The sequence below is a fragment of the Bison bison genome, unplaced genomic scaffold (genome assembly GCF_000754665.1).
Source record: "Bison bison bison isolate TAMUID 2011002044 unplaced genomic scaffold, Bison_UMD1.0 scf7180017864057, whole genome shotgun sequence".
NCBI classification, from domain to species: Eukaryota; Metazoa; Chordata; class Mammalia; order Artiodactyla; family Bovidae; genus Bison; species Bison bison.
In genome coordinates, this window is record NW_011494629.1 from 6,280,652 (window position 1) to 6,304,651 (window position 24,000).

A 24,000-nucleotide genomic window follows, 5' to 3' on the forward strand; every position below is an offset into this window, starting at 1 on the left:
CCAGAAAGCAGGAATAGAAGGAACATACCTCAACATAATAAAAGCTATATATGACAAACCCACAGCAAACATTATCCTCAATGGTGAAAAATTGAAAGCATTTCCCCTAAAGTCAGGTACAAGATAAGGGTGTCCACTCTCACCACTACTATTCAACATAGTTTTGGAAGTTTTGGCCACAGCAATCAGAGCAGAAAAAGAAATAAAAGGAATCCAGGTTGGAAAAGAAGAATCAAAACTCTCACTGTTTGCAGATGACATGATCCTTTACATAGAAAACCCTAAAGCCTCCACCAGAAAATTACTAGAGCTAATCAATGAATATAGTAAAGTTGCAGGATATAAAATCAACACACAGAAATCCCTTGCATTCCTATACACTAACAATGAGAAAACAGAAAGAGAAATTAAGGAAACAATTCCATTCACCATTGCAATCAAAAGAATAAAATACTTAGGAATATATCTACTTAAAGAAACAAAAGACCTGTATATAGAAAACTATAAAACACCGGTGAAATAAATCAAAGACGACACAAATAGATGGAGAAATATACAATGTTCATGGATCGGAAGAATCAATATAGTGAAAATGAGTATACTACCCAAAGCAATCTATAGATTCAATGCAATCTCTATCAAGCTACCAAGGGTATTTTTCAGAGATCTAGAACAAATAATTTCACAATATGTAGGGAAATACAAAAAACTTCAAATAGCCAAAGCAATCTTGAGAAAGAAGAATGGAACTGGAGGAATCAACCTGCCTGACTTCAGGCTATACTATAAAGCTGCAGTCATCAAGACCGTATGGTACTGGCACAGAGACGGAGTATAGATCAGTGGAACAAAATAGAAAGCCCAGAGATAAATCCATGCACCTATGGACACGTTATCCTTGATGAAGGAGGCAAGAATATACAATGGAGAAAAGACAATCTCTTTAACAAGTGGTGCTGGGAAAACTGGTCAATCACTTGTAAAAGAATGAAACTAGAACACTTTCTAACACCATACACAAAAATAAACTCAAAATGGGTTAAAGATCTAAATGTAAGACCAGAAACTATAAAACTCCTAGAGGAGAACATAGGCAAAACACTCTCTGACATATACCACAGCAGGATCCTCTATGACCCACCTCCTAGAATATTGAAAATAAAACCAAAAATAAACAAATGGGACCTAATTAAAATTAAACACAACAAAGGAAACTATAAGCAAGGTGAAAAGACAGCCTTCAGAATGGGAGAAAATAATAGCAAATGAAGCAACAGCCAAAAATTAATCTCAAAAATATACAAGCAACTCCTGCAGCTCAATTCCAGAAAAATAAATGACCCAAGCAAAAAATGGGCCAAAGAACTAAATAGAGATTTCTCCAAAGAAGACATACAGATGGCTAACAAACACATGAAAAGATGCTCAACATCACTCATTATCAGAGAAATGCAAATCAAAACCACAATGAGGTGCCATTTCACGCCAGTCAGAATGGCTGTGATCCAAAAGTCTACAATCAATAAATGCTGGAGAGGGTGTGGAGAAAAGGGAACCCTCTTACACTGTTGGTGGGAATGCAAACTAGTACAGCCACTATGGAGAGCAGTGTGGACATTCCTTAAAAAACTGGAAATAGAACTGCCATATGACCCAGCAATCCCACTGCTGGGCATACACACCGAGGAAACCAGAATTGAAAGAGACACATGTATCCCAATGTTCATCGCAGCACTGTTTACAATAACCAGGACATGGAAGCAACCTAGATGTTCATTAGCAGTTGAATGGATAAGAAAGCTGTGGTACATATACACAATGGAGTATTACTCAGCCATTAAAAAGAATACATTTGAATCAGTTCTAATGAGGTGGTGAAACTGAAGCCTATTATACAGTGAAGTAAGCCAGAAAGAAAAACACCAATACAGTATACTAGCGCATATATATGGAATATAGAAAGATGGTAATGATAATCCTGTATGTGAAACAGCAAAAGAGACACAGATGTATAGAACAGTCTTTTGGACTCTAAGGGAGAGGGTGAGGGTAGGATGATATAGGAGAATGACACAGAAACATGTAAATTATCAAATGTGAAATGAATCACCAGTCCAGGTTCGATGCATGATACAGGATGCTCGGGGCTGGTACATGGGGATGACCCAGAGGGATGGGATGGGGATGAAGGTGGGAGGGGGGTACAGGATGGGGAACACAGGTACACCCATGGTGGATTCATGTCAATGTATGGCAAAACCAATACAATATTGTAAAGTAAAGTAAATAAATAAAACTGAGATTAAAAAAAATGAAGTCAAATGGGCCTTAGGAAGTATCACTATGAACAAAGCTAGTGGAGGTGATGGAATTCCAGTTGAGCTATTTAAAATCCTAAAAGATGATGCTGTGAAAGTGCTGCACTCAATACGCCAGCAATTTTGGAAAACTCAGCAGTGGCCACAGGACTGGAAAAGGTCAGTTTTCATTCCAATCCCAAAGAAAGGCAATACCAAAGAATGCTCAAACTACCACACAATTGCACTCATCTTACATGCTAGCAAAGTAATGCTCAAAATTCTCCAAGCCAGGCTTCAGCAATATGTGAACCATGGACTTCCAGATGTTTGAGCTGGTTTTAGAAAAGGCAGAGGAATCAAAGATCAAATTGCCAAAATTCACTGAATCATCGAAAAAGCAAGAGAGTTACAGAAAAACATCTATTTCTGCTTTATTGACTATGCCAAAGCCTTTGATTGTGTGGGTCACAATAAACTGGAAAATTCTGAAAGAGATGGGAATACCAGACCACCTGATCTGCCTCTTGAGAAATTTGTATGCAGGTCAGGAAGCAACAGTTAGAACTGGACATGGAACAACAGACTGGTTCCAAATAGGAAAAGGAGTACGTCAAGGCTGTATATTGTCACCCTGTTTATTTAACTTATATGCAGAGTACATCATGAGAAACGCTGGACTAGAAGAAACACAAGCTGGAATCAAGATTGCTGGGAGAAATCTCAATAACCTCAGATATGCAGATGACACCACACTTATGGCAGAAAGTGAAGAGGAACTCAAAAGCCTCTCGATGAAAGTGAAAGTGGAAAGTGAAAAAGTTGGCTTAAAGCTCAACATTCAGAAAACGAAGATCATGGCATCTGGTCCCATCACTTCATGGGAAATAGATGGGGAAACAGTGGAAACAGTGTCACACTTTATTTTTCTGGGCTCCAAAATCACTACAGATGGTCACTGCAGCCATGAAATTAAAAGACGCTTACTCCTTGGAAGGAAAGTTATGACCAACCTAGATAGCATATTCAAAAGCAGAGCCGTTACTTTACCAACAAAGGTTCATCTAGTCAAGGCTATGGTTTTTCCTGTGGTCATGTATGGATGTGAGAGTTGGACTGTGAAGAAGGCTGAGTGCCGAAGAATTGATGCTTTTGAACTGTGGTGTTGGAGAAGACTCTTGAGAGTCCCTTGGACTGCAAGGAGATCCAACCAGTCCATTCTGAAGGAGATCAGCCCTGGGATTTCTTTGGAGGGAATGATGCTGAAGCCGAAACTCCAGTACTTTGGCCACCTCATGGGAAGAGTTGACTCACTGGAAAAGACTCTGATGCTGGGAGGGATTGGGGGCAGGAGGAGAAGGGGACGACAGAGGATGAGATGGCTGGATGGCATCACTGACTCGATGGATGTGAGTCTGAGTGAACTCTGGGAGTTGGTGATGGACAGGGAGGCCTGGCGTGCTGCGATTCATGGGGTCACAAAGAGTCGGACACCACTGAGCGACTGATCTGATCTGATCTGATGATATTTCCAGTAGTCATGTATGGATGTGAGAGTTGGACCCTAAAGGATGTTGAGCGCTGAATAATTGATGCTTTGCATTGAGGTGCTGAAACAGACTCTTGAGAGTCCCTTGGACTACAAGGAGATAAAATCAGTCAATTCTAAAGGAAATCAACCCTGAATGTTCATTGGGAGGACTAATGCTGAAGCTGAAGCTCCAATACTTTGGCCACCTGATGGTAAGAGCAGATTCATTGGAAAAGACCCTGATGATTGAGAAAGATTGAAGGCAAAAGGAGAAGAGGGTGGCAAAGGATGAGATGGTTAGAAAGCATCACAGACTCAATGGACATGAATATAAGCAAACTTGGGGAGATAGAGGAGGATGGAGGGGCCTGGCATGCTGCAGGCCATGGAGTCTCAAAGAGTGGGATACTACTTAGTGACTGACCACCACCACCAACAAACCATAAGTTTATTTTTCATGTCTGTAACTCTATTTCTGCTTATATGTGGAATCTACAAAAAAAAAAAAAGAGTGGGCTTCCCTGGTGGCTCAGATGGTAAAGAATCTGACTGCAATTCAGGAGACCTGGTTTCAATCCCTGGGTCAGGAATTTGCCTTGGAGAAGGAAATGGCTACCCACTCCAGTATTCTTGCCTGGGAAATCCCATGGACAGAGGGGTCTGGCAGGCTACCACCCATGGGGTCACAAAGATTCAGACATGACTGAGCGACTAACAACACACATAAAAAAAGAGCACAAATAAATTTATTTACAAAGTGTGGCTTCTTTTGTGCAGAGAGTGGGTGTGTAGACGAGTGGGCTCAGTAGTTGCAGCACTGAGCTGTAGAACACGGGTCCAGTGCTTGTGGCACTTGGGCTTAGTTCTTCCGAGGCATGTGGGATCTTTTTGGAACAGGGATCGGACTGGTGTCCTCTGCATTGACAGGCAGATTTGCATTTACACCACCGGGGAAGTCCTAAAACTTTATCTTTTATTGTTTTTTTTTTGGCCCCACCACACAATTTGTGGAATCTCATTTCCCTGACCAGAGATTGAACCTGGGCCATTACAGTGAAAGCCTGGAATCCTAACCACTGAACCACCAGGGAACTCCCTAAATGTAAAACTTTAAAAAATTATAGTAAAACATAAGATAAAAATCTCTAGGAATTAAGGCTTACGTTCTTAGACCTAATTCCAAAATTATGATCCATAAAATTTTTAAAAATGATAGTTGGATTTCATTAAAATTAAAAACTTTTGCTCTGCAAAAAGCTCTGTTAAGGGGATGAATATAAAAACTATAGAGAATATTTGTAAACTACATGCCTGCAGAGGACTCATACCTAGAATATAAAAGAAGTTCAAAAGTCAACTGTAAAAATGCCAAACAGTTCACTTAGAACATGGAATATGAAGAGACATGTCACAGAACAGGTAAGATAAGTTTTTTGGCAAATAAGCACATGAAAAATGTCCAACATCACAAGTCATTAGGAAAATGCAAATTAGCAAATGCAAATTAAGTGCTATATCTTTATGTGGTGGTATGTACATAATCCACTCATGTTAAAATGCCATAGAGCTATACATACACTTAATACCAATGTCAGTTCCTGGTTTTCATATTGTACTATCATAAAATATATAAAATGTAACTATTTGGGGAAATTGGGTGAAAGGTACACAAGATCTCTCTGTATTACCTGTGCAACTTCCTGTGGATCTATAATTATTTTTAAGTAAAAACTTAGGAGAAATTTTTTAAAAATTTATTTTATTTTTGGCTGTGCTGGATCTTCATCGTTGTGTGAAGACTTTGTCTAGTTGCTGCAAGAAGGAGCTACTCTCTCGTTGCAGCGTGCAGGCTTCTTTTTGTTGTGGCTTCTCGTGTTGCAGCGCACGGGGTCTAGGGTACACAGGCTTCAGTAGTTGTGGCTTGCAGGCTCTAAAATGTGGGCTCAGTAGTTGTGATGCATGGGTTTAGTTGCCTGGTGGCATGTGGAATCTTCCTGTGCAACCTGTGTTCCCAGGATTGGCAGGCAGACTCTTAACCACGGATCACCACGGAGTCCAAAAATGTTTTTTAAATTTAGGAAAAACCTAAACTTGAAGTGACAGAGATTGATTAAATTTGGGGTGTCCATACAATAGCCTATTCAGCATACTGGTGAAAAAGTATATATGAGTGTGAATAAATTTGCGTATGTATATGTGTGTATGAACTGAATGCAACAACCACGGGCCAGATTGCACTAGGAGGTAGGAAAGCAGATGTAAACAAGACAGAACTGCCAGTATGGGAGCTTACAGTCTATTTAGGAAGCCAGACATCAATCACGCTAATAAGTTATGTTGGGAGTGTCAGAGGAAAAGCATTGAGTACCCAGAAGACCAGGACCTGGGTTCGATCCCTGAGTCAGGAAGATCCTCTGGAGAAGGAAATGGCAACCCACTCCAGTACCTTTGCCCAGAAAATCCCATGGACGGAGGCTACAGTCCATGGGGTCACAAAGAGTCGGACACAACTGAGCGATTTCACTTTCACTTTCAATTTTCACCCAGAAGACCAAACCTTGAAGTCTGGGAAGGCTTCCATGGGGAAGCTGATATTTTACCTGAGACTTGAAGGCTGACTATGAGTTCCTCAGGCAAAGGGTATGGGAGAAAGGAGAGAGCCATTCTGACTAGAACCAAATGCACAGGCAGAGTCCTGGAGTTCACATGCAGGATGGAATGTTCAAGAAGAGAAAATAAGCTTGGTGTTGCTGTAACACAGGGCCTGGGTTTAGAGGGGCAAAGGATGGTGTTGGACAAGGCTGGCCAGCCAGCAGGGACCAGGTCTTGGAAGACCTGGTAAAAGGAGTAGGAATATTGGACCCCAAGGCAGTGGGAAATCAGTGAAGTGTTTTGAGAAGAGAAAGGCCATAGGTTAAGGCAGGGTGAGGATGAATTCAGGGGACCAGGCAGAAGGTGATGTTTTTTTCAGGCCAAGTAGTGGTGGGGGTGGATAGAGAGGAAGGCATGGTCCTGTGGAGAGAGCTAGCAGGACTGACTGGGCTGGATGATTGGAAGGCTATGGATGAGGGCAAGGAGGATGGTCAGGAGATGGTGGGGAGGGTGACACTCAAGTTGCTCCAGGAACCATTTGTCAAGACGGGCAGCAATGGGAGAAGATCAGGAATTTGGGGAGGGGTGGGTGAGAAGGGGCAGATAAGTCCATCTCAGACATGTTAATATTGAGGCAACTGTGGAATACCTGAGCAGGAATGTCTGATGGGCAGGTGGCTCCAAGGCTGGGCTCTCAGGGTAGATGGAGCTGTAGGTCTGGGAGGCAGCATCTGTGTGGGGCTTAGGATTTTGGCTGCAGGTGAGATGGCCAAGAAGTGTGTAGAATATAAAGAGAAGAGATCTCTATTAGTTAGGACTCTGTTATAAATGTCAGGGATGAGTCAGGAAACCCCAAAGCTTCAGAGAGGGACTGGACCAGAGAAGGTCAGGCCAGGAGAGCTTTTTCCCTTGAAGTCTCTCATCTCACCTTCCCAGTTTTCTCTTGTTCTCTAGCCAGTGGCAGAGGAAAGATGGTCACCCAATAACTTCTATGTGGATATTCACCAGAATGCTGTAGCCCCAAACAGATTTCTGGAACATAGAGTGGGCCAGTTGGAGTCATCACATTCCACAAGGTGGCAATGAAGAAAGTTCTTTAGATGTTCTGGCTGGATATTCTGAGTGCTGGGAAGAACCAGGAGGAGCACTGACGTTTAAAAGGTCAGAAGAAGAGGAGTTGGCAAAAGCAAATGAGAAGGCATATGGAGAGTCTTAGAAAGAAATTCAGAAAAGAGGGAAGTGGACAGAAGCTCAGGAGAGACACATTTCATGAATGAGGTAGCAGCCACTGGATCCAGTGCTGCCAAAAGGCAGAGTAAGAGCAAGACTGGAAAGTGTATGCCCAATTTAGTGGCAGCCTGCAGTGAGGACAGGAGAAGGGAGATAACCAGTGTAGACAGATGTTCTCCATCCCAAAACCAAGATGAAGACAGAGATGGGGCAATAGCTTGAGGGAAGCCCTGGGTCTAGAAAGTACTGTTTAAATTTTTCTAAGACCAGTGAACTAAAGAGCCTCTTGATGAAAATGAAAGAGGAGAGTGAAAAAGTTGGCTTAAAACTCAACATTCAGAAAACTAAGATCATGGCATCCGGTCCCATCACTTTATGGCAAATAGATGGGGAAACAATGGAAACAGTGAGAGATTTTATTTTGGGGGGCTCCAAAATCACTGCAGATGGTAACTACAGCCATGAAATTAAAAGACGCTTGTTCATTACAAGAAAAACTATGAGCAACCTAGACAGAGTATTAAAAAGCAGAGATGTTACTTTGCCAACACAGGTCCATCTAGTCAAAGCTATGGTTTTTCCAGTAGTTATGTATGGATGTGAGAGTTGAACTATAAAAAAGCTGAGCACCAAAGAATTGATGCTTTTGAACTGTGGTGTTGGAGAAGACTCTTGAGAGTCCCTTGGACTGCAAGGAGATCCAACCAGTCCATTCTAAAGGAGATCAGTCCTAAATATTCATTGGAAGGACTGATGCTGAAGCTGTACTCTAATACTTTGGCCACCTGATGTGAAGAACTAACTCATTTTAAAGACCCTGATGCTGGGAAAGATTGAAGGCAGGAGGAGAAGGGGACAACAGAGGATGAGATGGTTCGATGGCATCACCGGCCCATTGACATGAGTTTAGGCAAGCTCTGGGAGTTGTTGATGGACAGGGAGGCCTGGCGTGCTGAAGTCCATGGGGTCACGAAGAGTTGGACACGACTGAGAGGCTGAACTGAACTGAAGGCTGGTGAGGTCTATTTGTAAGTCAAAGCCAGAGGAGCCAAAGGGGGAGGAGTGGTTCTTTTCAAGCCCTAGTGCAGAGTCTAGAGGACCAAGGACAAGGTGTGATGCCAAGCGGAGGCTGCAGGATCCCAGCTCTGAGAAAGAATAGGCTCTAGTTTGGGAGAAATCGGAGAACAGAACTCTGGTTTCATACACAGAAAATGTAATCCTTCTGATGACTAAAATGAAGATATTTCAGAAACTTAAATGGGAAAAACTAAAGATTTTAATTAAAAAATCCAATTCTGCCTTTGACTTCTACTTTGCTGAAAGTCCTTAGGAGATCATGCTGTAGAGCAGTAGCTCCCACACTTTAGTGTGGAAGGTTGATTCTGAGGGCCCATGGTTTCTGATTCTGTAGGCCTGGGGTGAGGTTCAAGAATTTGCATTTCCAAGATCCCAGGTGATAATGCTGCTTCTTAACCACATTGAGAATCATTTCTCTAGAGCCTGGTTCTCAGAATTTGTATGTGGCCTGGGAATCTGGAAATAAAGTAAATTTATCGAGTACATGTGCAAGTTGCATAAAAATGTATCTAGCTCTAAGAAAAAAAAAAAGGTTAGAAAGAATGCAAGATTGTGAAAGTAAGGAAAAAATATTAAAGGGAATACACTGTTTTAATTTTTTAATTAATGGTTTTTGTAGTCCTGAGGAAATATGAAAATAACAAAAATATTAAAAGGAATGTGGTATCTTTAAAGAAGGATAAAATTTGGTGTAAATGTGGCATCTTTAAAGAAGGATAAAATTTGGTGTAAAAACAAAGGCCTTAAGGGAATCCCTGATCATCCAGTGGTTAGGACTCTGTGCTTTCACTGCCAAGCATGGGAGTTCAATCCCTGGGAGGGGAGCTAAGATCTCAGAAGCTGCACAGCATGGCCAAAAAAAGAAAAGTCATTGTGATTTTACTAGCGGACAGCAAACTCAGCCCCATATTCCAAATGCTGTTGAGAAGAATGCTGGCTTCCCACCAAGAGGCTTGGGTCAAGCCCCAGCTTTATTACTGTCTGGTTTCAAGATGCTGTGTACCTTTCTGACCTCCTTCTCTTCTCTTTCAGAAGAAGAGAAAAGTTCTCTTTGAAAAACAAAAATTCTCTTTCAAAAAAATTTTATAGAGCCTCTTCGTTGTTTCATAAAACATAATGTGAAAGTGCTGTGCCTTAGGGAAGCAAAATTTTCCACCCCCAAAAGTGTCTCTATGGCACGAAAATTCATTTAGGCTGATTATTTTTAAGGCCCGAAAGACTCAGGAAGAACCTTTAATCTACACCCCAGTTGCCTAAAACAATGTGGATAGTAAGATATTGTTTCCGGAAGGGAGCTATTACCATCCGTATTATAGTATGAAACTAGGCTTGTAGACTGGGAGGAACTTAGCAGAATCTGTTTGTTAGAATTGCACTCTGTATCCGATTGTCTCTGCAGGGTCCAGGGAACATTTGTTTACCAAACATTTGCTTTTCCATCTCCGTGTGAATTGCCTTCCTCACCTTTGAAGTCCCAAGCCACTACCTCCAACATCCTCTTTTGTCTTTAACTGATGAGGAGGGCTTTAGACATTTTGGCAAGTTACAGTTTTCCTGGGTCTCTCCCATGTATACATATTACTAAACCTTTTTTTGTTAATCCTGTTAATTTGTCTCAAATCAATATAATTCTTAGAAGAGTCTGAAGAACTTAAAAGCGTAGAGGAAAATTTCTTTCTCCCTGATAGTACTTTAAAAGATATAAAATCTCATATAATTACAACTTATTTTTTTACCTTGAAATTTTTTTTTTAAGGAACTTCTTGATGGTCCAGTAGTTAGGGCTCCATGATTGCATTCCTGGGGGCCCAGGTTAAAATCCCTGGTTGGGGAACTAAGATCTTATAAGCCACATGGCATGGCTGCCCCCCCACCACCAAATTTTTTTTTCAGGAGTTAATTATCATAATGGACATGCTTCCAATGTGTGTGTAATATTCAAGCTCACTATCATTCTCTTTCCTATGAACATAATCTGTCTTCCTAACTTTAAATGTGCTATTTTTCACTTCCATCAGTTTCCAGTTCTCTGGAATAATTCTGCTCAGGAGGAAATCTCTATGTAGTATTTCTGGACCTGTCTTTTTGTTGCAGGAAGGGAGATCCTTCCAAGGCCCAAGAGTGGGTTCTTGTCTAACACTCAGAAGTGAATTGTCCGAGGAGACACATGTGCTGACAGAGCAAGAGACTTTATTGGGAAGGGATGTCCTGGTTATGAGCAAGAGGGTGAGGGAACCCAGGACTGCTCTGCCACGTGGCTCCCAGTCTCAGTCTTGGGTTTTATGGGGATGGGATTAATTTCCTGGTCATCTCTGGCCAATCATTCTGACTTTGGCCTACTGGTGCACACATTGCTCAGCCAAGATGGATTCCAGCAAGGAAAATTCTGAGAGGTTGTTAGGACATGTGGTATCTCCTTTTGACCTTTTCCCAACTCTTCCAGTTGGTGGTGGCTTGTTAGTTCTGTGTTCCTTACCAGGACTTCCTGGCTTAAATAACTCATGCAAGTGGTTACTATTGTGCCTGACCAATGTGGGTGCTTTCAGTCAGTGTTTCCCCTGACATTTTAGCCAAAACTCACTGGTGTCTAGAGAAAGCACAGCCTCTAGCTGAATATCTGTGGTAGCTACTCTAGTAAACAGGTGGGAGAAAATTGAATGACAGAAGCAGTAAGGCCAACAATTTTTGATTTGATCCTTGCATAGGAAGCACCACAGTCTTTGGGTATGGTGATCTTTGGGAAGCAAGTTTGGAGCTTCAACTTGTCACGTGTCATACTTATTTGCTCTGTGTGTGAAGCTGAAGCTAGTTGGATCTGTTGCTCTGAAAATAGTTCATTCAGATCTGCCCATTCGCTTTTCCTTCAAAGCTCCTCTCACATTTGCCATCCATAATGATGTTAAGGCATAGAACCAGAGCCCGAGTGTTCCTGCAAACATTCCCCTCTCCCCTACTGCTTCCAAAGTGTGTGCAGTGTAGTCAGAATCTTAGACGATGGTGGAAAAAGAACTGAGCAACCCCAGTGGCCACGTTCCTGCCTCTCCTTCCCCCATCCAATCAGCTCCTCACAGTGGGGGCAGGAAGTTCACTCTCTTTTTTTCCAAATTCATAAGATTTGCTTCCTTGCTTTTTTGAGCATAAGAAGGTAGCGAAGGACAAGCCCTTCAGGAGATCCTTGGAAAAGCAGGTTGTGAAATCCAGTCTCATCTGTGGCTCCCCCCTTCCGTCAAGAACCTTTGCTGCTTCTCCCTTGGATGCCTGCCTCATCCTGTCTCACTGAATTCACACTTCTATGCACACTTTTAGCTAACAAGAGAAGCTTCCTCAAGAAAATGTCCAGATTTGTAGAGTTGGGCCCTAGGGTGGGAACAGGCAGGGGCAGAGCCTTGAAGGGGCAGCTACCTGGGTTGATTCCAGCTCCGTCTGATGTTGGGTGAATTATCCAATCACTCAGGCTCTAAGTTTTTCATCTGTATGATGGAGACCATAAAGATATCTATCTCGGAGTGCTGTTGTGTATGTATAATGAGATATTGCACAAAATCAGAGCTCAATGACCTTGGTCATTATAATCATTAAGGAGCATGGCTTATGATTTTTAAGAAAGGCTGTGATTTTAGCACCTTGGCATGCTCTTCTTGGCAGGATAGAGATAACTATGTTCAAGAAATGGAGAAATCCAAGAATGGCCTTTGCAATGGCTCAGCTAGATGCAGTCATTAACATGGCAACTCGTTTCCTCCAGCTACCTTTACTGCAGCTTGAAAATCTGAGAACCGCACTTCCTTCCATGGTTCAAGTAGATCTGAAGTGCAGTTCAGTTCAGTTGCTCAGTTGTGTCTGACTTCACAGCCCCATGGACTGCAGCACATCAAGTGCCCCTGTCCATCACCAACTCCCAGAGCTTGCTCAAACTCATGTCCATCAAGTCGGTGATGCTGCCTCTGGCAAAGGGCTCTCTCCAGAGACAGTAATGTTTCTCTTTCTCTTTTGCAGACCTCAGAGGATGAACCTTCTGAAAAGGATGCCCTGCAGCCAGGTCGCAACATTGTGGCTGCTGGCTATGCACTCTATGGAAGTGCAACCCTGGTGGCTCTTTCCACAGGGCAAGGAGTGGACCTCTTCATGCTTGACCCAGTAGGTACCTCGTGATGAAGTATGAGCCTTTGTGCTTTAATTCTGTCCCCTGGGATAATTTACTGGTTATTCCTAATACTTGTTTTGGGGGGCAGGGAGTCTAGTTTGGGGGACCAACAGCATAATCTAAAAACATTAAGATCTCTGCTCATGGGAGGGTATTTGAGGGGCTCTACAAGGTTAAATGTATCACTCATGCCCTGTTTGTAAGGAATTTATTATCAAAAAAATATATTCAGCTTCTGTGGTTTGTGGAAATACAATGACTTAAGAATCCCAATGCTGCCAATTTCCAGACAGAAACATAGATTCTTTTTGTTTGTTTGTTTGATTTTTGGCCACTTTGTGCAACATGCAGGGTCTTAGTTCCCTGACCAGGGATCCAATTGGTGACCCTGCATCAGAAGGGTAGAATCTTAACCTCTGAACCACCAAGGAAGTACCAAACATGGATTCTTTACAGTAGCACCATCCAGTAGAATTTTCTGTGATAATGGTTATGTTCTGTAATCTATGCTGTCTGGTATGGCCACTAGCCTTTTGTGACCATTGAACATTTGCAGTGAGTTAGTGTGACTGAGAAACTGGGTTTTTACATTTTATTTCATTTTAATTAATTTAAATTACTACACGTGACTATTGGACTACTGGTACCCTATTGGACACCAGTTTGGACTATGTCCCCTAATATACATGTTCTTCCCAAAAGGAGGAGTCACTGGTAGAAAGCTGTTTTCTCAGATCCTGTGTTATTCTCCACACTTTCCATGATGATAAAATAGCAGTAGCAGAAGAGGAAGAAGCACAACCTCTGGGTAGATGAAAAATATAACACAGTGCTGATTGGGAGAAGTAATTGGATAAAGACACAGAGTTCAAAAACAAAGATTGAGCCTTCATGGCAAATGTACATTAAAAATGTTCAGGAGATCAACTGTTCTTAAAATTTTTTATGTCAATGCTGCTGCTGCTAAGTTGCTTCAGTCGTGTCCGACTCTGTGAGACCCCATAGACAGCAGCCCACCAGGCTCCGCCGTCCCTGGGATTCTCCAGGCAAGAACACTGGAGTGGGTTGCCATTTTCTTCTCCAGTGACATGAAAGTGAAAAGTGAAAGTGAAGTCGCTTAGTCGTGTCTGACTCTTCGCGACCCCATGGACTGCAGCCTACCAGGCTCCTCGGTCCACGGGATTTTCCAGGCAAGAGTACTGGAGTGGAGTGCCATTGCCTCTCTGGAAAATACTAAAAACAATAAACAATAAATTTACTACACATACTTTTACTTGCTAACTATGAAACTCTTTTATAATGCTATGATCAAGCTAATCCGTCATTTCATAGAAGCAAGGTATCTATTCTGAGAATTAATGATTTGGGGGGAGGGCTCTAGAATGAAAGATTCAGTTCAGTTCAGTTCAGTCACTCAGTCGTGTCTGACTCTTTGCGACCCCCATGGACTTCAGCACGCCAGGCCTCCCTGTCCATCAACAACTCCTGGAACTTACTCAAACTCGTGTCCATCAAGTTGGTGATGCTATCCAACCATCTCATCCTCTGTCGTCCCCTTCTCCTTTTGACTTCAATCTTTCCCAGCATCAGGGTCTTTTCCAATGAGTCAGTTCTTCACATCAGGTGGCCAAAGTATTGGAGTACAGCTTCAGCATCAGTCCTTGAATGAATATTCATGACTGATCTCCTTTAGGATGGACTGGCTGGATCTCTTTGCAGTCCAAGGGACTCTCAAGAGTCTTCTCCAACACCACAGTTCAAAAGCATCAATTCTTCAGTGCTCAGTTTTTTTTATATTCCAACTCTCACATCCATGCATGACTACTAGAAAAACCATAACTTTGACTAGATGGACCTTTGTTGGCAAAGTAATGTCTCTGCTTTTAATATGCTGTCTAGGTTGGTCATAGCTTTTCTTCCAGTGATCAAGCACCTTTTAATTTCATGGCTGTAGTTACCATCTGCAGTGATTTTGGAGTCCCCCGAAATAAAATCTCTCACTGTTTCCATTGTTTCCCCATCTATTTGCCATGAAGTGATGGGACCAGATTCCATGATCTTAGTTTTCTGAATGTTGAGTTTTAAGCCAACTTTTTCACTCTCCTCTTTCACTTTCATTAAGAGGCTCTTTAGTTCACCCTGCTTATTTAACTTTTATGCAGAATACAGCATGAGAAATGCTCAGCTGGATGAAGCACAAGCTGGAATCAAGATTGCCAGGAGAAATATCGATAACCTCAGATATGAAGAGAATAGCACCCTTATGCAGAAAGCAAAGAAGAACTAAGGAGCCTCTTGATGAAAGTGAAAGAGAAGAGTGAAAAAGTTGGCTTAAAACTCAACATTCAGAAAACTAAGATTTTGGCATCCGATCCCATCACTTCATGGCAAACAGATGGGGAAACAGTTGAAACAGTGGCTGACTTTATTTTGGGGGGCTCCAAAATCATTGCAGATGCTGACTGCAGCCATGAAATTAAAAGATGCTTACTCCTTGGAAAAAAAGTTATGATCAACCTAGACAGTGTATTAAAAAGCAGAGACAGTACTTTGCCAACAAAGGTCCATCTAGTCAAGGCTATGGTTTTTCCAGTAGTCACGTATGGATGTGAGAGTTGGACTATAAAGAAAGCTGCTGCTGCTGCTGCTGCTGCTGCTAAGTCGCTTCAGTCGTGTCCGACTCTGTGCGACCCCATAGACGGCAGCCCACCAGGCTCCCCCATCCCTGGGATTCTCCAGGCAAGAATACTAGAGTGGGCTGCCATTTCTTTCTCCAGTGCACGAAAGTGAAAAGTGAAAGTGAATTTGCTCGGTCGTGTCCAACTCCTAGCGACCCCATGGACTGCAGCCCACCAGGCTCCTCGGTCCATGGGATTTTCCAGGCAAGAGTACTGGAGTAGGCTGCCATTGCCTTCTCCAAAGAAAGCTGAGGACCTAAGAATTGATGCTTTTGAACTGTGGAGTTGCAGAAGACTCTTGAGAGTCCCTTGGATTGCAAGGAGATCCAACCAGTCCATCCTAAAGGTGATCAGTCCTGAGTGTTTGTTGGAAGGACTGATGTTGAAGCTGAAACTCCAATATTTTGGCCACCTGATGTGAAGAGCTAAGTCATTTGATAAGACCCTAATGCTGGGAAAGATTGAAGGCAAGAGGAGAGGGGGACTACAGAGGGTGAGATGGTTGGGTGGCATCACCGACTCAATGGACATGAGTTTGAGTGGACTCTGGGAGTTGTTTATGGACAGGGAGGCCTGGTATGCTGCAGTCCATGGAGTCGCAAAGAATCAGACGCGAGTGAGCAACTGAACTGATTGAGCATCCAGTGAGTCCTCAGATACCATTCTAGGCAGTGGAGGGAGATAGTGCACTGATCAAACAGAAATTATCTGTCAGGAGTTTACATGCTGATGCATGCGAAAGCACACAGCTCTGGTCATGGTGCCTGTGGGTGTATCATTTAGTTTGCTAATGTGCACCGAGGCTCAAGGTCTAGTGAATGTCAACTCTGTCTGCCATCTTGGATCTATTTGGTTCTAGTCAGTTTATTTTGTGTCCTTGTATTATGTCATTCTTTTAAAGACTGTGCCCTGTCCACTTCCCTCCTGTATCAATTGTCACATGCTCTCTGCTGAGCTCTCTTTATTAGCCTGAAAACCCACAAAGGACACTTGAACAAGGACCCTATGTATGAAGCTTAGGACCTGTCTGAGAGGTTAAAGCAGCATATGGCACTTGTTACAGGTAGAAAACCATGGAGGGTGGCCTGCATGTTACTCATGCAGGGCCTCACAGGACAAAGTTCCTTGGTGGGGCAACCAGAACCTCCCTAATCTGCAAGTTTGCAGGGCTGGTAATTTGATTTTGTCAGAACACAGATTTTGTTCAGGTACAGAGGGACTACCTCACTTAATCAAACACGTAACTGTGGTCTAAGCCACAATGAGACGTATTTGTTTACATATAACAGATATAATTTCGAAATGGCAGGGATATGGTGCCTGATCATCAGGTGCCCTCTTGTCCAAGTTGTGGAAGGCCATTTGTATACACAGTGGGTGCTAGTGATCATAGTCAGAACAAAGGTATGTATTTTCCAGGTTGGAGTAAGGCTCCACAACCATCTTCACCCCACAATACAGAACAACTCACCAGGGTCCTAAGTGTCCACATTCCCAGCCCTGGGGTGGATAAACAAGTGAAGACATTATTTAGACAATAGTTGTGTATCTGTCTTGATCTTTGTGGTGCTGGAGAATACCCTTGAGAGTCCCTTGGACAGCAAGGAGATCAAACCAGTCAATCCTAAAGGAAATCAACCCTGGATATTCATTGGAAGGACTGATGCTGAAGCTGAAGCTCCAATACTTGGGCCACCTGATGCGAAGAACCAACTCATTAGAAAAGACCCTGATGCTGAGAAAAACTGATGGCAGGAAGAGAAGGGGATGATAAAGGATGAGATGGTTGGATGGCATCACTGACTCAATGGACATGAGTTTAAGCAGGCTCCAGGAGATGGACAGGGAAACATGGCATGCTGCAGTCCATGGGGTCGCAAAGCATCGGACACGGCTGAGTGACTGAACTAAAAGAGTCAAGGATCTTGGCTTAACTAAGGAAAGGGTGTTATTGTATTAACGGAAAAACTGAGGCCCCAGGTTAGAGATTGGCAGGTCTAGGAGACAGGATTCACAGGACCAGTCCCACAGCACTGCCCCTGGTCTGGACACCACCCAGGGAGGAATAATTATTTTGCCAAGCTAAGTTAAGTACTTGACCTTGGGCTAGGGGAAGTCCAGTTTAGTCTTTCTAGACTGGCATCCAATAGGAAGAGTTAATTATTCAAAGGAAGTTCAAGTGCTTTTAAAAAGTGGAACTCCACACTGGTCTACTCCAAAGCAACAAATGTCTAGAGCAGGTTATTAAGTTCATGATCCAGAGACTGTCAAGAACTTCCCTAAGAAGCTGGGTTTACTAAGCTTGGGAGAAGGCATTCTAGAAGAATCATGAGGCCTCGTGCTGAGAGGGGGTTCAGTTCAGTTGCTCAGTCGTGTCCAACTCTGTGATCCCATGGACTGCAGCATGCCAAGCCCCCTGTCCATCACCAACTCCTAGGCTTGCTCAAACTCATGTCCATCAAGTTGGTGATGCCATTCAACCGTCTCATTCAGATGAGAGAGGAGGTTGGCATGATCTTATTATATATAGAACATGGGCTTTTGCTTGATGATTCTAAGGAAGGTTTGAGAAAGAGAGGGTCAATTCTGGATTGGGTATTGTCTAGATGTGGGTACAATTAATGATTTTGTATCTCAATTTTTATCTGGGAGGTGGGAAGGTTAAAGTGAGGGTGACGATTCATTGGTAAAAAAGCAGTCAGTACTCACATTTCACAGAAAAGAAGCATGTTTGGTTATTTTTGCAGTTTAATATCCTTGTCATTGTCTTATTTCAGACACAGTCAGCGTAGCCTTGTCTCTTTGTCGGAGTGTTGTCAATGTTCATTAGGAATCTTCTAGCTGTGAGCTGTCATCTTGGGGGATTTTTCCTTTCTCAGTCTTCAAAGTTTAATCAGAACCAATTAGATTTCCGGGTCTTGATTTCCTTCCTAGTGACTTAGTGAGACGTTGAGCCTTTCAAAGTGAATTTGCAGCTAGCTAATTGCAGCCCTAGAGATGAGACCACCAGCACTCAGCTAAAGAGATACCTGAGGGATGCCCTGCAGAAAGGGACCATGTAGCTATCGGGAGACTGGGCACTTTTATAAGTAATTCTGAGGATTAAAATAAATTTTATCAATGATTCTTCATGCCAAGTGAATACAGTTTCTGATTGAAGGGATTTCCTCTTTACCCTGTATAAGAATACTTGGGGTACAAGGAACTTTGCTCTTTTTGTTTTTGCTGTGACACGCAACTTTAAGGATCCCCACCAGGGATCGAACCTATGCCCCCTGAATTGTAAACATGGAGTCTTAACCATTGGACCACCAGGGAAGTCCCTAGGGATGCAAGAAAATTTGAATGGCTTCCAAGATGGAATCATTAAGATAAAATAACTGGACCACAAATTAGTGGTCTAATTACATCCCCACTTTCATGACAAATCCCATCTGTGTAACTTCTTTCTCTCATTGTTGATGGCCCAAATCTTCCTGAAAACATTAGGGATTAACTGGGGATGAGAACTTGAGGGGATAAATACAGCTAGGTTCTTTACAAATGAGAGTTACAAGGGAAACTTTCCTTCTTATTCCTTTGAATTATTTTATTTTTTGTTATATTGCAGCTTGTGCTACCTGTGCAGGCTCTGCATTGTCCCTGTTATTTGTAAGTCTCATAACAACATCACTGGACAAGCTATAGGAGGACCTTGCTACCCCCTGGGTCCTTTCAGCAGGTCCACCTCAGTTATTGTTCTCTGGTTATTGGAGTGTGTGCTATTGACTTCTGTTTCCTGATATCTCTGTTCTTCCTGGTATTTCCCTTCACCTTTCTAGGCTCTTGGTGAATTTGTCTTGGTGGAAAAAGATGTCAAGATTAAAAAGAAAGGAAAGATTTACAGCCTCAACGAGGGCTATGCCAAGTATTTTGATGCTGCCACCACAGAATATGTGCAGAAAAAGAAGTTTCCTGAGGTGAGTGAAGAAAGCCTGAAACAGAAGCAGGGAGAATACTGTCTCAGTAGGTTCCTGTTTGGGAAATGGCTGTGGGAGGCTGGCTGAAAGGGATTGTTGCCTCTGTTTGTGGCTTTGACCAGTGTGAGCATGGCGGACTTTGACTTTCTTCATTATCAATCAATATCTTTCTTTCATAGCTAAGATTTACCTACTAAAGGTATTACTCTCTAGGTTAGTTTATCCAGGAGAAATTGTCTATGAAGAAGGCAGAGACAAATTTTTCAAAATCCAGAGTTTCAGGCCAGGGCATCTGATTTTTTGCCAAGCTACCATGTGTGTGGATTCTGGTCACTCGGTTATGTTTAAGTGAAGGTCCCTTTCACATGGTCTAAAATCAGGACCTGGTGTTTACTCCAAGTTTTAGAAAAGTCTTCGGCTCTAAGGGTGAACACCGAGTCCTGGACTTCATGTGGCTATTCAGACAGCCCAAACAATCCAATAAGTATGTCTGCCATACAAAAAGCCCTATTAAGACAAGTGTGGGAGGGAGTCACAGTGTTTCCAGGTCAAGAGTGTGAATTCTGACCCACACTGGAAGTGACAGGAAGGACAGTGGTGTGAGGCGCCAGCCTGGCTGTCCCTGCAAGCCCTTCACAAGCTCTAGGCAGAAAGTGCTCAGGATTCCATGGAGTCCAGAGCACTCGGTTAGCAGGGTGCTGGACCTACCTCTGCTGCCTCAGACTGAAGCTTTAGAGAGTTTTCTTCTTTCTGTCTTGTTTGTTCTTGAAGCAAAAATCTTAGAATGCAGTTTCTGGTATCTCTCCTTTGTCATCACACAAAAACCCATCAGGTATCTTAAGGGCAGAGGTAATAGGATATGGATTGTGAGGTTGATAAAGTCAAAATTATTTATTTACAAATTCCCAGTCTTGGTGATAATTTCACAGTGGTTCCCATTCTAAGGTAAAAGGTACCTCTTCTAGAACCCATAAAGGAAGATACTTATTTTACCACTGGAAAACCAAACTCTTAGGCAAAAAAAAAAAAAAAAAAAAAGCCATAAATCCCTTTGAAGGAGAAGTTTCAAACTGAGAAACAAAGGAGTCATCCCATGCATGACCAACAACAGGTGAAGAGTCTGACTGCACGAGGACCCAAATACAGGGATGAATACCCAAACAGAAAACCAGACAAAAGGCATGATCATGCAAGTCATGAGAGAAACAGGAATGTCCAGTCAGCAAATTGGAAGATGCTAATAAAAAAGAAATGCAAATTAAAATACAACATCATTTGAGATTTGCACAGATTCAACAGATGAATAGTGCTCAGTGGGAAAATAAATACTCTTATAAAATGTTAAAGGAAACTTAAATGTCCCCCCTCACCCCTCAAGCTTTCTGGGTGGGGCAATCTGACAGTATGATTTCCAATATTAAATATTCATATATTTTGACTCAGTCAATCCTAAATTTCCCCCAGAAACTGACCCTAAAAAACCAATTGATCAAATAAAAACAGAGATAAATGAACAAGGATATGTCACTGCAGCATTGTTTTATAACAACAACGAAGGAACAACTGAAGTATCCAACAGGAAGGGTTGGTTGGGGCATTCACAATATTCTAGTGAAGTGTTGTGCCACACAGCTATTCATCCATTAGAAATTTAAGTCCTGCTTTATATATTGGTAGTGAAACATGTCCACAAGATAGGCAGTCAACGAAATGGATTACACCATTAAATACATGTGAATGTATTTCTGCACACACATATGTATATGTAGGATGTGTGTATGCATAAAATGTCTTCAAAATGTGCCATCTTGTTAATAGTGGTTTCTAGAAGTTGATATTATAGAGTTCTTGACTTTCTCTGATGTATGAATATGTGCAATATGTCATTGAAAAGAAATCATTGTAACTCTTTCTAGAAATTATTACAAAAACCATTGTCATTTGCAGAGGCAATCAAAGAGTATGCAACCAAGAAAATTGAAAGGGAAAAAGCATATCAAGTATTTAATTAATAAAAATACTATGTTCTTTTTCTGGATTTTATGGTGTTTAGTATAGTAAGAGTCAGCTTTTAAAAATGTGTAATATGTTGTGATTCCTTCTCCCTTATTTTAAATAATAAGTGTTTACTCTTACACTTAAAAAAAAGGAAAGAAGATAGACTATTCTGTTTTGAAAAGAAGTCCCCTTGCTGTCTGTAGTTTTGCCCTGGGAAGCCCATCTCCAGGGTGTGCAGGCAGTGTCCCACTCCTCCCACTCCTCATTCTTCCAGAGGCCATTGCTTTCTGGCAGGGTCTTTGTGTTCTGGCTGCTCTGCTTCCACATGCTGCACCCCAAGGAGATGGGAAGTGGACCAGCACTTTTCTATACCATCCACCATTGTGGAAAGAGCAGTCCTCCTTTGCTATTTCTGTCTCTTGCCAATGGCAGTTTCTCCTATCCCTAACTGCACTCTTCTATTAGTCATGATAATCATAGCTAGTGTGTCCTGTGTCTGTTCCAAGTGCTTATCATGTACTAACTTATTCAATTCTCCAACAGATTACAAGATAAGTATTAATACCACAACCTTCATTTTACAAATAAAGGATCTGAGGCCCAGAACAGGCAAGTAATGTTAAGGAGTGCAAGCTCTTACTACTTGCCACGTGACAAGCCAATAAATCGAGACACTAGTTGTTGGAGCAAGGAATAAGGACTTTATTAGGAAAGTCAGCAGACCAAGAAGATGGTGGACTAGTGTCCCAAAGAACCATCTTTCCTGAGTTAGAATTCAGGCCTCTTTTATACTAAAAAGAGAGAGGATGTGGTTGTTTGTTGCAAACTTTTTGGTGTCAGGATCCTTTGTTCCTGCAGTTGCCCAGGTAGGTCAGGGTGTGATGTTCCTTTAAAACTCCAACAAGACAAATGTTATTCTCTGTTCTGCAACTTTTTATTTCTCTGTGTGTGTTAGTTGCTCAGTCATGTCTGACTCTTTGCAACCCCTTGAGCTATAGCCCCCCAAGCTCCTCTGTCCATGGAATTCTCCAGGCAAGAATACTGGAGTAGGTTGCCATTTCCTTCTTGCAAAATTGAAATTCTATAGCCATTGAACAACAACTCACCATTTTCTCCTTCCCCCAACCCCATCGCTAGTAACCATGTCCTACTTTGTGTTTCTATATATTTGATTACTTTAGATACCTCATATAAGTTAAATAATGTTGTATTTGTCTTTTTTTTTTTTTTTTGACTGGCTTATTTCACTTGGCACAATGTCCTCAAGTTTCATCCATGTTGTGATGCTGAAAGCTCATCTTCTCTGTACACTGGTGCTGAACAAGGTGCTGAATTGAACCTTGGGGACATAATTTGGGGTGAAGTAGAAAAGAATAGTTTTATTGCCTTTCCAGCAAAGGGGGACACAGCAGGCTCATACCCTCAAAATCATGAGTCCCCTCTTGGGGAAGATAGTGAGAAGTTTCGTAGTAATTGTCCAAAGAGGACATGATCAGTTTGTGGACATTCTTCTGATGGGTTGGTGATGAGCTGAGTTGGAGTCAACATCATCAACCTGCAGGTCCAACTGGTCTGGGGTCTACATGCTTGTGGGTGGCATACATTGGATAACATTAATTGTTATCTTCTTTCACCTGTGGGGATTTCAATATCTGCAAAATAGTTCAAAGATATTGCTGTGTGTGTCCTTTGATGGGGAAAACAGGACCTTGTCCCAAGGCTGCTCTTGACTGTTTCTCCTTGATCTTCCATCCCCTCCCTTTTCTGATTAACAACTGCTTGAATCTGCCCTTTGTAACTCAGGGACAGTCATGAAGGCTGAATGAAGGCTGCTTCCTATAATCAAAAAAATGTGGGACACAGAAAGTCTTTGTGCCCAGGAGCCCCAAAGGGCCCTGCTTGATATCAGTTGAGCAAATGACAAGATTTTTTTTTCAAAGTCCAAATAATATACTACTGTGTGTGTATACCACATTTCCCTTATCCATCCATCTGTCACTGGACACTTAGGTTGCTTCCACTTCTTGGCTATTGTGAATAATGCTTCGATGAACATGGATATGCAGATATCTCTTTGAGATTCTGTTTCCAATTCTTTTGGATAAATACCCAGAAGTGGAAAGAAAGTTTTCATTTTTTGAAAGTTTTTCTTTCCTTTCATTCCCTCTTTAACCCTCTTTGCTCCAATATCAGCCCTTGGTAATCCTCTTTTACGTAATCCAGCATCATGTTTCCACCTTATGTTACTTGACCTCTCCATGGCATTTAGAGTTGTTTACTCTTCCTTTCCAGCTTCTCTGGTGGCTCAGTGGTAAAGAATCCATCTGTTAATGTGGGAGAAACTGGTTCAATCCCTGAGTCTGGAAGATCCCCAAGAGAAAGAAATGGCAACCCACTCCAGTATTCTTGCCTGGGAAATCCCATGGACAGAGGAGCCTGGCGGGCTACAGTCCATGGGATTGCAAAAGAGTCGGACGCAATTTGGTTGCTAAAC

At 42.2% G+C, this 24,000-nt stretch overlaps 1 protein-coding gene across 1 annotated transcript in view; it reads left to right on the forward strand.

Annotated features, from left to right (window-relative positions):
* FBP2 (fructose-1,6-bisphosphatase 2) overlaps positions 1-24,000 on the forward strand; it is a 44,323-nt gene that overhangs the window by 14,651 nt on the left and 5,672 nt on the right. Inside the window, exons 4-5 of the mRNA XM_010836045.1 lie at positions 12,724-12,864; positions 19,371-19,508. Coding sequence (XP_010834347.1) covers positions 12,724-12,864; positions 19,371-19,508 — 279 coding nt within the window. The remainder of the gene's footprint in view (positions 1-12,723; positions 12,865-19,370; positions 19,509-24,000) is intronic.